At 46.3% G+C, this 15,190-nt stretch overlaps 1 protein-coding gene across 1 annotated transcript in view; it reads right to left on the bottom strand.

The window, feature by feature from the left end:
- Positions 1-15,190, bottom strand: part of LOC124551118 (sensory neuron membrane protein 1-like) — a 291,988-nt gene that overhangs the window by 230,777 nt on the left and 46,021 nt on the right. The window contains exon 2 of the mRNA XM_047126065.1: positions 8,612-8,733. Coding sequence (XP_046982021.1) covers positions 8,612-8,719 — 108 coding nt within the window. The 5' untranslated portion in view covers positions 8,720-8,733. The remainder of the gene's footprint in view (positions 1-8,611; positions 8,734-15,190) is intronic.

Below are 15,190 nucleotides of genomic sequence, written 5' to 3'. Positions count from 1 at the left end.
ATTGTCAATACATCCCAGAGATGGCAGCACTGTACGGCAGATGGAATTTTACCGCCAGTGGCGAGAATGAGAACTGTTTTAAATACTTAAAATGGCAACGTTTTCCTTACTTGAACAGCGTGCAATCATTCGTTTTCTGAATTTACGTGGTGTGAAACCAATAGAAATTCATCGACAGTTGAAGGAGACATGTGGTGATGGAGTTATGGATGTGTCGAAAGTGCGTTCGTGGGTGCAACAGTTTAATGAAGGCAGAACATCATGTGACAACAAACCGAAACAACCTCGGGCTCGCTCTGATGACACGATCGAGAAAGTGGAGATAATGGTTTTGGGGGATCGCCGAATGACTGTTGAACAGATCGCCTCCAGAGTTGGCATTTCTGTGGGTTCTGTGCACACAATCCTGCATGACGACCTGAAAATGTGGTAAGTGTCATCCAGGTGGGTGCCACGAATGCTGACGGACGACCACATGGCTGCCCGTGTGGCATGTTGCCAAGCAATGTTGACGCACAAGACAGGACGAATGGGAATTTCTTTTCGTCGGTTGTGACAATGGATGAGACGTGGATGCCATTTTTCAATCCAGAAACAAAGCGCCAGTCAGATCAATGGAAGCACACAGATTCACCGCCACCAAAAAAATTTCGGGTAACCGCCAGTGCTGAAAAAATGATGGTGTCCATGTTCTGGGACAGCGAGGGCGTAATCCTTACCCATTGCATTCCAAAGGGCACTACGGTAACAGGTGCATCCTACGAAAATGTTTTGAAGAACAAATTCCTTCCTGCACTGCAACAAAAACGTCCGGGAAGGGCTGCGCGTGTGCTGTTTCACCGAGACAACGCACCCGCACATCGAGCTAACGTTACGCAACAGTTTCTTCGTGATAACAACTTTGAAGTGATTCCTCATGCTCCCTACTCACCTGACCTGGCTCCTAGTGACTTTTGGCTTTTTCCAACAATGAAAGACACTCTCCGTGGCCGCACATTCACCAGCCGTGCTGCTATTGCCTCAGCGATTTTCCAGTGGTCAACACAGACTCCTAAAGAAGCCTTCGCCGCTGCCATGGAATCATGGCGTCAGCGTTGTGAAAAATGTGTACGTCTGCAGGGCGATTACGTCGAGAAGTAACGCCAGTTTCATCGATTTCGGGTGAGTAGTTAATTAGAAAAAAAAATCGGAGGCCTTAGAACTTGAATGCACCTCGTACAGAGACGTGCTCCCCGCATTCCGCGCTGTGCGCCATTTTATCACCACTGCACTGCTCGCCTGTGCAGACACATGGTGTTCCGACTGCTTTGACACACTTATCATTCGATTTCTAAGAAACTATTTGGCCCAAAAAAAAATTTTTTTACGCAGCATGACTGGTACCTTCCCCCCATAAATGACTTAATTTTGTTTCGATGTTCAACGCAGTCATTGTGCAGCATTAAATGTAGTAAACCATTCCACGAAATTTTGAAGGGTTTGCCGAGGTAAAAGTCCATAGCGTATACTTTCCGTATGGTCGAGTTTAGTTGCCACAATGTTGAGAATGAAATTTCATTTACAATTTACTGTATAACAATATCTCATTTAATTTAAGTACCACATAGGTGTCGTATGTAATATTGAGAAATATTCCGTCTTTCGCAAGCATAATGAAAGTTTTGTTGACACCGGGGGCGTTTGGCTTTATTTTAAAGCACTTCAATCAATCAAAAGGAAGTAGACAAACTATATTAAACAAAACTGTGGACTTACAAAAACCTTTGGACTTGAATATAGTGTGTATCAGTGAAGTGCTCTGAGCTATGTCAAATGTAATTTTTGTGTGTGGCACACACAAACAGAATTTATTTGCTAAAACACTGATCAGCCAACACAAACTACGAATGGTGACTTGGCAAGGGAGGACACAAAATACTGTCCACTGAAGACACTTCAAAAGAGAAAAATACGTCTGGTCTAATTAAAACGCTTATTACTTTTACAGAAGAGGAATATATTTCAACACCATTGGTAAAACTGCGACTGTGGAACAAAAACAAGAAAGAGAACATGAATATTATTGTGTATGTGCCTAACCTTTCATTGTTGTCAATCGCTGCGAAAAACCGAAAACTTATTACGATTATAATGAAGAGACAAAGCACTAGAAATTTCAAAAAATTACATTCAAATGAATGAAATTCATGAAGTAAGACACTTCGATGTTGTTTTTAAATAAACATAATATTAAGCATCATACAAGGTTTTAACTCAGAACTCTTCGCTTAGTAGCCTAACACCTTAACCATTACGCTAACGCAGCTCATCTTTCAACAGAGCTCCTATTGTACTCTAAAATATCACGCAAAATACGGACAAACACTGTTGGTATGACTATGAATTACTCATGTTTCGTCATAGTACAATAGGAAATAAACAATTACCGCTGTTCTTTATTGCGAAAAAGCGGTTTGTGAGAATGGTACAAACACCTTTCCTTGCTATCGCCTGAATTAGGAGGCTTATTGCTTGTTTGGTTTAATTAATTAAAAGAATATGAAGCAATTGGTATAAAGAATGCTTTTTCCAAATTTTCTATAAACGAAAGTCTGCTATCAAGACATTGCATTTTGTTCAGTTACTCTATTTATGACTGAACGTTTCTAAAACTGAAGACACACGTTCGTGCTCTGCACTGCAGTCGAGCTCTGACAACGTCGCTCTCTGTCCATTGGCTGACTGTGTCTTGTGACGTCAGATGCGCAGAACGAACCTAAACTCGGCCGCCGTCATAAATAACGCGCACTATAGTACAACTTTAAAAATGTCAACCTTGAGCAGTGAAACACGCTATAAAGCGAGACAACCCTGCGAACTGAAATTAATCTTTACTCATCGCACCGCAGGTCTGTGTTACACGGCATTTCATGTCTTCGGGAGTCGTGAATGTTTCCTTGTAAACTTTTGTTTACATTTATCTCAGAGATAAACGTCCAGAGGTGTTAGATTCGTTTAACGTGCAGTCTACTTCCTATTTCCCAAACGTTCAAATGCTCTGTTAAGACGACCTTTAAGAATGTAGAATTGTCGGAACATCCATCACGTTAGTGACACGTGTACTGCCTTCAGTGGGCCGTTTCGCAGTAACTGCAGCAATAACTCTGTTACGACATGTGCGTACGTGTGGTTATTCACAGGGAATAATGATGCAAGAATTGAAACAACAGGAAGACATGCTACCAGATCAAGGCCATTGTTTATCCACTTTTCTCAGGCAGCGTGGATTTCCAAGCAGCCAATAGCACATTTTGTGAAGATTAAATACACCATCTGTTAACGGTGTCTCATTAGAGAACAAAATCTTGTACACAAATGCCGCATCAGTCCGCACGTTCAGCAGTCACTATTCGGTGCACTGCTATGAAATTAGTTTTGAAAGTCATTGCCGTGAAACTGTTGATGGGGTGAAATATGGAAAAGATGAAACGCGTCATAAGATTCTCGCAGTATTCGAAGAACAAGCTAGTCCCACTCGCGGATTGTCTGCTATCATTGTTAGAATGTTAATTTCACTAACCTCATCAGTTTCTGTTCTTAACAAACAACCGAACCACAAAATATATATATATATATATATATATATATATATATATATATATATATATATATATATACTACTGGCCATTAAATTTGCTACACCACGAAGCTGACGTGCTACAGACGCGAAATTTAACCGACAGGAAGAAGATGCTGTGATATGCAAATGATTAGCTTTTCAGAGCATTCACACAACGCTGGCACCGGTGGTGACACCTACAACGTGCTGACATGAGGAAAGTTTCCAACCGATTTCTCAACCACAAACCGCAGGTGACCGGCGTTGCCTGGTGAAACGTTGTTGTGATGCCTCGTGTAAGGAGGAGATATGCGTACCGTCACGTTTCCGACTTTGATACAGGTCGGATTGTAGCCTATCGCGATTGCGGTTCATCGTATCGCGACATTGCTGCTCGCGTTGGTGGAGATCCAATGACTGTTAGCAGAATGTGGAATCGGTGGGTTCAGGAGGGTAATATGGAACGCCGTGCTGGATCCCAACGGCCTCGTATCACTAGCAGTCGAGATGACAGGCATCTTATCCGCATGGGTGTAACGGATCGTGCAGCCACGTCTCGATCCATGAGTCAACAGATGGGGACGTTTGCAAGATAACAACCATCTGCACAAACAGTTCGATGACTTTTGCTGCAGCATGGACTATCAGCTCGGAGACCACGGCTGCGGTTACCCTTGACGCTGCATCACAGACAAGAGCGCCTGCGATGGTGTACTCGACGACGAACCTGGGTGCACGAATAGCAAAACGTATATTTTTTCGGATGAATCCAGGTTCTGTTTACTGCATCGTGATGGTCGCATCCGTGTTTGGCGACATCGCGATCAACGCACATTGGAAGCCTGTATTCGTCATCGCTATACTGGCATATCACCCGGCTTGATGGTATGGGGTGCCATTGGTTACACGCCTCGGTCACCTCTTGTTCGCATTGACGGCTCTTTGAACAGTGGACGTTACATTTCAGGTGTGTTACGACCCGTGGCTCTACCCTTCATTCGATCCCTGCGAAACCCTACATTTAAGCAGGGTCATGCACGACCGCATGTTGCATTTCCTGTACGGGCCTTTCTGGATACAGAAAGTGTTCGACTGCTGCCCTGGCAAGCACATTCTCCAGTTCTCTCCCCAACTGAAAATGTCTGGTCAATTGTGACCGAGCAACTGGCTCGTCAAAATACGATAGTCACTGCTCTTGATGAACTGTGGTATCGTGTTGCAGCTGCATGGGCAGCTGTACCTGTACAAGCCATCCAAGCTCTGTTTGACTCAATACCCATGCGTATCAAGGCCATTATTACGGCCAGAGGTGGTTGTTCTGGGTACTGATTTCTTAGGATCTATGCACCCAAATTGCAGGAGAATGTAATCACATGTCAGTTCTAGTATAATATATTTGTCCAATGAATACCCGTTTATCATCTGCATTTCTTCTTGGTGTAGCAATTTTAATGGCCAGTAGTATATACAGGGTGAGTCACCTAACGTTACCGCTGGATATATTTCGCAAACCACATCAAATACTAACGAACCGATTCCACAGACCGAACGTGAGGAGAGGGGCTAGTGTAATTGTTTAATACAAACCATACAAAAATGCACGGAAGTATGTTTTTTAACACAAACCTACGTTTTTTTAAATGGAACCACGTTAGTTAGCACATCTGAACATATAAACAAATACGTAATCAGTGCCGTTTGTTGTAAAATGTTTGTTGTAAAATGTTAATTACATCCAGAGATATTGTAACCTAAAGTTGACGCTTGAAACCTCCGACGTTCTGTTGCGTGTTGTAACAAACACGGGCCTCGGTCGGCGAGCAGCATCTGCAGGGACATGTTTACGATGACGACCGTGTTTACGAGTGTGGCTGTAGTGCACTGTTGTGGTTTGGTCTAGGTGTCGCAGTGTCCGCATGTAGCGCTTGCTGCTATTGTTATTCTGCATTCGTCTCCGCACGCAGACCAACTGTACACCAACGTACACGTACACCGTACACCGTGTTACCAGACGTATGTGATAGTGTAGTGTTGTAGGAACTGTGACCAAGGTGTATTCGAACTCTGAAAAGGCGGAGATGATACTCATCTATGGCGAGTGTCGACGAAATGCAGCTGAAGCCTGCAGGGTGTATGCAGAACGCTACCCGGACAGAGAGCATCCAACGTGCCGCACATTGCAAAACAACTACCGCCAACTGTATGCAACAGGTATGGTCGTAGCACGCAAACGGGTCCGTAACAGGCCCGTCACAGGAGAAGCGGGTGCAGTTGGTGTGTTAGCTGCTGTTGCCATGAACCCACACATGAGTACACGGGACATTGCAAGAGCCGGTGGACTGAGTCAAAGTAGTGTCATGCGCATACTGCATCGTCACCGCTTTCACCCGTTTCATGTGTCGCTACATCAGCAATTACATGGTGATGACTTTAATCATCGAGTGCAATTCTGTCAATGGGCATTAACAGAGAATGTGTTGCAGTTCTACCTGTTTACCGATGAAACGGGTTTCACAAACCACGGGGCAGTGAATCTACGGAACATGCACTGCTGGTCCGTGAACAATCCTCGCTGGCTCAGACAGGTAGAGCGACAGCGACCGTTGACTGTAAATGTATGGTGCGGAATCATTGGCGACCACCCTTCATTGCAGGGGCCCAAACAGCTGCAAGATACTCGTACATCGCGTTTCTACAGAATTATCTGCCAACGTTGCTCGAAAATGTCCCACTGGAAACGCGTCGACGTATGTGGTATCAGCATGATGGTGCACCTGCACATTCCGCAATTAACACTAGGCTGACCCTTGACAGGATGTTCGACGGGCGTTTCATAGGACGTGGAGGACGCATAAATTGGCCAGCCCGTTCTCCTGATCTTACGCCTCTGGACTTCTTTCTGTGGGGTACGTTAAAGGAGAATGTCTATCGTGATGTGCCTACAACCCCAGAGGATATGAAACAACGTATTGTGACAGCCTGCGGCGACATTACACCAGATGTACTGCGGCGTGTACGACATTCATTACGCCAGAGATTGCAATTGTGTGCAGCAAATGATGGCCACCACATTGAACATCTATTGGCCTGACATGTCGGGACACACTCTATTCCACTCTGTAATTGAAAACGGAAACGTGTACGTGTACCTCACCCCTCATGGTAATGTACATGTGCGTCAGTGAAAAAGACCAATAAAAAGGTGTTAGCATGTGGACGTAATGTGCTGTTCCAGTCTCTTCTGTATCTAAGGTCCATCACCGTTCCCTTTGGATCCCTACGTAATTCGGTGCTCTCCGCTACACACGATCGAACAGCGGAGGAGTGTACTCAAGCGTCAACTTTAGGTTACAATATCTCCGGATATAATTAACATTTTACAATGCAACAAACGGCACTGATTACGTATTTGTTTATATGTTCAGATGCGCTAACAAAACTAACGGGGTTCCATTTAAAAAACGTAGGTTTGTGTTAAAAAACATACTTCCGTGCATTTTTTTATGGTTTGTATTAACCAATTACACTAGCCCCTCTCCTCACGTTCGGTCTGTGGAATCGATTCGTCAGTATTTGATGTGGTTTACGAAATATATCCAGCAGCAATGTTAGGTGACTCACCCTGTATATTATATATGTTCTTGGTGTAGCAATTTTAATGGCCAGTAGTATATATATGTTCAAAAAATACACACATAATTTCACACCTTTACGAAACTTTTTCTCGCTGACATCCACTACAAAATGACGAAAAATCAATGTTTATAGCTTACTGCTTCTTCTCTGTTCACACAGTAAAACCGCACCATCATCATTACGTTAACCATTACTGATTCTTTACTACTAATTCTATTCGAGCCTCATTTTGAGGACAGTATTCGCATATACCACCGAATATAGTTCCGAAATTATATCATTGTATGAGACATTGTTCACGAGATAAGACATCAAACACTTTGAGCTGCGTGAAAAGAAACTGCAGCGCGAAATTCGCTAGAGATACAAATGAAATACGTGTACACATATATGTGAAATACGTTAAATGTATGTGAAAAGTATGTGACATGTGCGCACACAGTCAGTTCACGGATAAAAAGCTCCTCCTAAACCTCTGGATCGATTTCAGTCTTATTTCCTACAAATATTACTTACTATCTAGATAATGTGGGGTTGAGAAGAGCGAAACTTCTGTTGGGGTGAGGATGATGGACAGGCAAGTGTTTTGGGGGAGGAGGAGGAGATGAGGAGATGGAGGGACACAAAGGGCGAAGGGGGAGAGAGAGAGAGAGGGAGAGAGAGAGAGAGAGAGAGAGAGAGAGAGAGAGAGAGAGAATCGAGGAGGAGATGGAGAGAGAGAGAGATGGGGGGAGTAGATGGACAGTGAGAGTGGAGAGAAGCTGGTCGACAGAGTGGGCAAGAGAAGATGGACTAGTCGAAGAGTACAATAAATAAATAAATGATGTTAGTCATCCTACTGAGTGGTGCAGCTACTAACAGAGGTTCAGTTGGGCTGTAATTAACGTATGGCAACAAAACTTTGTATTTTACTGTGTTAACGTAGAATCCATGTATCGCTGAAAAAAAAAATTTGGTTCCAATTTTGGCCACCAGGTGCAAAGCTGTCGCTGTAAGCATCTCATCCACGTCTCTGGTCCTCATATTGAACAATTTGTGTAAGCTGTGGTTAATTACATCAATATTATGCCTTTCTCACATGTTTGACGTTTTCTCCAAACATCTCATTCATAATCCATTACACATGGGAACATTTCTGTATGTCTTTCTTGCATTCACAGCACCAGGTCCGCATCCGGTGGCCAAATTTGAAAACAATTTCTCTTCCCAGATTACATTAACGCACTATAATATGTACTAAGTTTCCCAGCTGTACGATAATTGCGGCCCACACTGGACCTCTGTGAGTGGGTGGACTTTAATCGATCCAGTACGAAGGTAAGAACGTTTAGGCAGTTATTCTGTTTGACAGTGCGCACCAGGAAGTGCGATACTCACGGACGCTATCTGGCTGGAGATGAGCTTGGGCATCCCGTACCAACCGGCGACCACAGCCATGAAGAAGACGCCTCCCCCTCCAGCTGCGAGACCCACGGGAAGCTGCATGGTGTCCCCACTGTCTGGAAACACAGCGAGAAAGTTACCAGTCAATTACAGGCGGTGCTATCAAAAGCTTCGTCCAGCAGTTATTGCATGAGCCACATAACTTCGTGGACTCCATGTTGCAATGTGGCAGTGTTGACAGTTGGCGGTCTACACCCAGCCACGCATGACAGGCCCCTGTTTCTACACTCATGCTCATAAATTAAGGATAATTGCAGAATGTGGTGCCACACACAACGTGGCACTACACAAAACTGGCGCTAATAGCATAGGCACATAGGAAACACAGAGATCTGTAAGTCCAAGGTGTTGGTGATAAGTTGAGAAAACCGTCCCGAAACACATGTGCTACAAAACGCTACTGTTTCCAGCGCATGTACCCCGACATCAATATGGGATATGATCACCATGAAAACAGGCCGCACAACGGGTTGGCATGCACCGGATGAGGTGTTCGAGCAGCTGCTGGGGTATAGCCTCCCATTCTTGCACCAGAGCCTGTCGGAGCTCCTGAAGTGTCCTCGGGGTTTGAAGACGTGCAGCGATACGTCGAGCGAGAGCATCCCAGACGTGCTGGGTGGGGTTTAGGTCTGGAGAACAGGCAGACCACTCCATTCGCCTTATGTCTTCTGTTTCAAGGTACTCCTTCATGATGGCAGCTCGGTGGGGCCGTGTATTATCATCCATCAGGAGGAAGGTGGGACCCACTGCACCCCTGAAAGGCGGGCATACTGGTACAAATTGACGTTCCGATACGCCTGACCTGTTACAATTCCTCTGTCAAAGACATGCAGGGGTGTACGTGCACCAATCATAATCCCACCCCATCAAACCACGACCTCCATACAGGTCCCTTTCAAGAACATTAAGGTGTTGGTATCTGGTTCCTGGTTCACGCCAGATGAAACCCCGGCGAGAATCACTGTTCAGATTATAGCCGGACTAGTCCGTGTACGTAACTTGGGACCAGTGTTCCAATGACCATGTACTGTGTTCTTGACATCAGGCTTTATGGCCTCCCCTGTGACCAGGGGTCAGTGGAATGGACCTTACAGGTCTCCGGGCGAATAAACCATGTCTGTTCAGCCGTTTGTAGAGTATGTGTCGGGAGGCAACTGTTCCAGTGGCTGTGGTAAGCTCCCGAGCGAGTGTACCTGCAGTATTCCGTGGCCGTCTGTGGGCACTGGTGGTGAGATATCGGTCTTGTTGTGGTGTTGTACACTGTGGACGTCCCGTACTGTAGCGCCTGGACACGTTTCCTGTCTGCTGGAATCGTTGCCATAATCTTGAGATCACACTTTGTGGCACATGGAGGGCCCGTACTACGATCTGCTGTGTTTGACCAACATCCAGCCGCCCTAGTATTCTACCCCTCATAACGTCATCGATGTGTGTTCTTTGACCCATTTTCGACACACAGTCACCATTAGCATATCTGAAAACGTCTGCACACTTACTGCACCGTACTCTGACATGCACCAACACACCTCTGTGTATGTGGACTGATGCCAGCACCACCGTGTGATGACCACAGGTCAAATGCACCGCATGCTCATACCCCGAGGTGATTTAAACCCACAAACCGCCCACGAGAGCGTTGTTTCACCATGTATCAGGATTATCCTTAATTTATGAGCATGACTGTACCTACACAACAGGCCTCAGACCTAGCACACTGCAGCTGAGAAAGAAATGAACACGATGGGCTAAAGGTTTGTCACCCACAGCACGCGGACACTAATGCCAAGTAACACCTCCTCTTCCCTTGATAACAGCCTAGTCCAGGGAAGAAGACGGTCCACATATTTCTTCAGTTTCTTCAGATATGTCACTTCTAGCTGCCATCCCTCATTGGTGATTACATCCTGTAGAACTACCATACCGCAGTGACGTTGACTGCTGCGTTTACACCCACTGTTGCAACTAGACCCAGATGTTTTGTATGGAACTGCAATCGGGTGATCTGGCATCGTCAAACTAGGAGCGTCTGTGTACAACCCTGTGGACAGGGGTATCCTGCAAGATAAGAATGACCACACCTCACTTACCATGACGCAGAAGAAAGAGCACTACTCGATCACCAACAATATTCATGGTCATCTAGAACGAGTGGGTCCAATTCATGGTATGAAATCATCCCTAATGCCGGGTGCGGCAGTGAAACGAGCGATTTTGGAACTTCATGTGCCCGAGCGGTTCTAGGCGCTTCAGCACGGAACCGCGCTGCTGCTACGATCGCAGGTTCGAATCCTGCCACGGGCATGGATGTGTGTGATGTCCTTAGGTTAGTTAGGTTTAAGTAGTTCTAAGTGTAGGGGACTGATGACCTCACATGTTAAGCCCCATAGTGCTTAGAGCAATCTGAACCATTTTGAACGTAGTTGCTTGCCATTTTCAGTCTTACATTTTTGTAATCTTAACATCTTGCAGGAGTGGCACCGGAATTCTGCAAAATGTGGTAGGGAATACAAATGGTTGACTTCGGTTTATTCTGAGAATTTTAGGAAAGAGTGGTTCACGTGTGTAGAAGACAACATATAGGATGCTGGTGCGACCTACTCTTCAGTGTTTAGGATCCGTACGAGGTCGGATTGATGGAAGACATCGAAGCAACTCGTAGGTTCGAACAACACGTAAGTGTTATGGAGATGCTTCGGGAACTCAAATAGAAATACCTGAAGGAAATGCGACATTCTTTTCGAGAAACGCTGTTAAGAAAATTTAGAGAAGCGGCATTTGAAGCTGACTGCCGAACGATTCTGCTGCCGCCAGCACACATCGCGCCTAAGGACCACTAAGATAAGATACGACGAATTAGGGCTCATTCTGAGGTGTACAGACAGTACTTTTCCTCTCGCTCTGTTTGCGAGTGCAACAGGAGGGGAAATGACAAGCAGTGATACAGACTATTCTTAGCCACTCACTCTACGGTTGCTTGCCGATTATCTATGTAGAAAGGGTGGAACTTTAATAGTGGCGGCTATTTATTTACAGCTCGTTCAAAACAGACACGTGTTTCAAAGTTTTTCTGACCTTCAGAGTAGTCACCAGCATTGTGTATAACCCGTTGTCAGCGTTGTGAAAGTCGTAGGGGACTCTTAGCAGTGCCAGTTGTGAAACTTCCTGGCAGATTAAAACTATGTGCCGCACCGAGACTCGAACTCTGAGCCTTTGCCTTTCACGGACAAGTGCTCTACCATTTCGCAGGAGAGATTCTGTGAAGTTTGTAAAGTAGGAGACGAGAGACGAGGTACTGGCGGAATTAAAGCTGTCAGGACGGGGCGTGAGTCGTGCTTGGGTAGTTCAGTTGGTAGAGCACTTGCCCGCGAAAGGCAAAGGTCCCAAATTCGAGTCTCGGTCCAGCAGACAGTTTTTATCTGCCAGGAACTTACATATCAGCGCACACTCCGCTGCAGAGTGAAAAATCTCATTCTAGTGCCAGTTGTGTTGACAGTTTGAGCGGCTCGGTCTACTGACCGACGAATTTGCAGCAGTTCTGAAGTGAATGCCGTGAAAGGTTTCCTTCAGTTTAGAAATCGAGTTGAACTCACGAGGGGAGTGCAGTAGGTGGTATAGCACTTAGCAGCCCCATCAGTCAAACACATCAGTAACAGCTTGCACTGTACGTGCTTGAGCATTGTCCTGCAAAATGATGCTCAGGTCATGGAGAAAGTGTCATTTCTGTCTCTAAGCTGGTCGTAGGTTGTGTTCCAAAAATGAACAGCATAGAGAGAGAGAGAGAGAGAGAGAGAGAGAGAGAGAGGTGATGACACTTTCTGCAGGATCTGACCATCATTTTGCAGGACAATGTTCAAGACCGTAAAGTGTAAGCTGTTACTGATTCGTTTGACTGATGGGGCTGCTAAATGCTACACCACCTACTGCACTCCCCTCGTGAGTTCAACTCAATTTCTTAACTGAAGGAAACACTTCACGACATTCGCTTCAGAATTGCTACAAATTCGTCGGGCAGTAGACCGCGCCCCTCGAACTGTCAACACAACTGGCACTGCTAAGAGTATCCTGCGACTTCCACATCGCTGGCAACGGGTTATACACAATGCTGATGACTACTTTGAAGGTCAGTAAAACTTTGAAACTCGTATCTATTTTGTGCGAGCTGTAAATAAACAGTTGCCACTGTCAAATTTCCAACCCTCCTAGATGTAGATGTAGATGCAGATGTAAAATTGATACCTCGGCTCCTGAATGGTGAGTGGTGGGTCACACCGTAATATCTAAAACTTCAAATTACTCCAATGGGATAAATCGGGGTATCTTGGAGGCCAGGAAGTGTCCCTGTTCTGCGAGATGGGATGACGACAGAAGATGTCCTGTAGCGTTATAATGGAATGCCATGTAGTATAGCATGTGGCCCCACCTTGTTGGAAGAATGTACTTCTAGTTACAGGAAGATCAACAAGCTGGCGGACTAGCAAGTGGTCCAAGAAGTGAATATAATGTTTTGTGTTCACAGTAGCAGCGTCGTCTTCAAAAGATGAGGCCCTATGATTCCAAATGATGATACGCCACGCCACATTTCCACCTTCGGAGTGTGAAGTGGAGTTCCACAAAGAATTTCAGGACTTTCACATGACTGATATCTGAAAGTTTTGCTTGTTAACGAAGCCTGACACACAAAAATTGGCCTCATCGCTCATCATCAGATTGACGCACAGGCATTGTTTGTCATTCACGAGTTCCAACGATTTCTGGCAATAGTATATACTCTTTGGGAGATTGTCCATATTCAGCTACTTCACTCTCTTAATCTTGCATGGATGGTATCGCAGTTCTCTGTACAATATTCACCACACACTGCTATCTGACACGTCAGTCTGTAGTGCGTGCTTGCGTGCAGAATGCCTGCGACTTCATATGCAGGCTTCTTCCAGTTTTCCAACATTCTCTGGTGTTTCCAGAATGAGATTTTCACTCTGCAGCGGAGTGTGCGCTGATATGAAACTTCCTGGCAGATTAAAACTGTGTGCCCGACCGAGACTCGAACTCGGGACCTTTGCCTTTCGCGGGCAAGTGCTCTACCATCTGAGCTACCGAAGCACGACTCACGCCCGGTACTCACAGCTCTACTTCTGCCAGTATCTCGTCTCCTACCTTCCAAACTTTACAGAAACTCTCCTGCGAACCTTGCAGTTTGAAAGGTAGGAGACGAGATACTGGCAGAAGTAGAGCTGTGAGTACCGGGCGTGAGTCGTGCTTCGGTAGCTCAGATGGTAGAGCACTTGCACGTGAAAGGCAAAGATCACGAGTTCGAGTCTGGCTGCCCGCCTGTGAACACGTGTGCCGCTCGCTATTGTGCGTCCCAGGTAGCAGAGGATTTCCCGGCCGCCCCGCCGTCGCCGGCCGGCCACGAGACCGACCCCGCACCGCGCCCGCCGCCTGAGGAGGACGCCGAGCTGCAGCTACTTCGCCTTGGCGAGTATAAAACTTTGTACCTTTAACGTTTAAAAATCGGAAAATCATGGCGACGCTCAATCGTGAAGACACGATCCAGTGCACGTTTGATAGGAATTTGGAGAAGCCGACTGCTTTCGACATCCACAATTGGATAGTTGATGACGTAAAAGTGCCGATAGAGGACATTCTTGGAATTCAGCTGGACTTTATTCTGTACGCTCTGTTTATAAAAATAGGAAATCCCGCAGAAATTGACAGACTGGTGAATACAAACGGGGGAACTTGGAAATTTAAACACAGAGATGGGTCACTAAGCAACGTTCAGATGCAGCCTTCTGGCTACGGGATCCGTAACGTCAAAATCTACAATTTACCGTTTGAAGTACCGGACGAAGAAATCATTAAGAGCTGTAGACTTTATGGGAATGTTTTTGGACTAACAAGAGAAAAATGGGGGAGCGCTTACCGAATACAGGTGGACTCGGGCGTCCGAACGGTAAAAATGGACCTCAGAAAACATATCCCGTCTTTCATTAACGTTTGCGGGCACAGGGGTTTCGTTTCGTATACCGGACAGCCGCAGACCTGCTCCATCTGTCACGCTACAGGACATATGAGAAATGAATGCCCGCGAAAAAGACCACTACAGCTGCCCCGAGAAGATACGTACGCTGGGAGAGCACAGAATCTCGCTGCCGAATTTCCCCCGATTAGGGACGCGGACGCGCCACAGCAGGAGAATGCGGGCAGCGGCAGCCCAGCCGGGGCGGAGACAACGGCGGCGGCCGCGCAGCCCTCCCCCTCGGGCGAGGGTGAACCGGTCCCTGTCCCCGCTACGGGCCAGCCGGCAGGAAACGCAGATAAAAGGCAGATTAGCGACGCCAGCTCGGACGAGGCGGAGCAGCAAGGTCAGCCGATGACCGAGCGCGCGCCACAACAACAGGTGCAGGAGGAACTAAGAGAGGAGTAGGCCACCGAAAATATGCAAATCGACGCGACGACGCCCGCGGGCGGGAGCGCCGTCCCGACTGTGGAGCAGACGCGCGAGCAGTGGAT

Source organism: Schistocerca americana, chromosome 9 (assembly GCF_021461395.2).
Source record: "Schistocerca americana isolate TAMUIC-IGC-003095 chromosome 9, iqSchAmer2.1, whole genome shotgun sequence".
Classification (NCBI taxonomy): Eukaryota; Metazoa; Arthropoda; class Insecta; order Orthoptera; family Acrididae; genus Schistocerca; species Schistocerca americana.
Note: the sequence above shows the minus strand (reverse complement) of the source record. Positions and strands in the feature narration are given on the sequence as shown.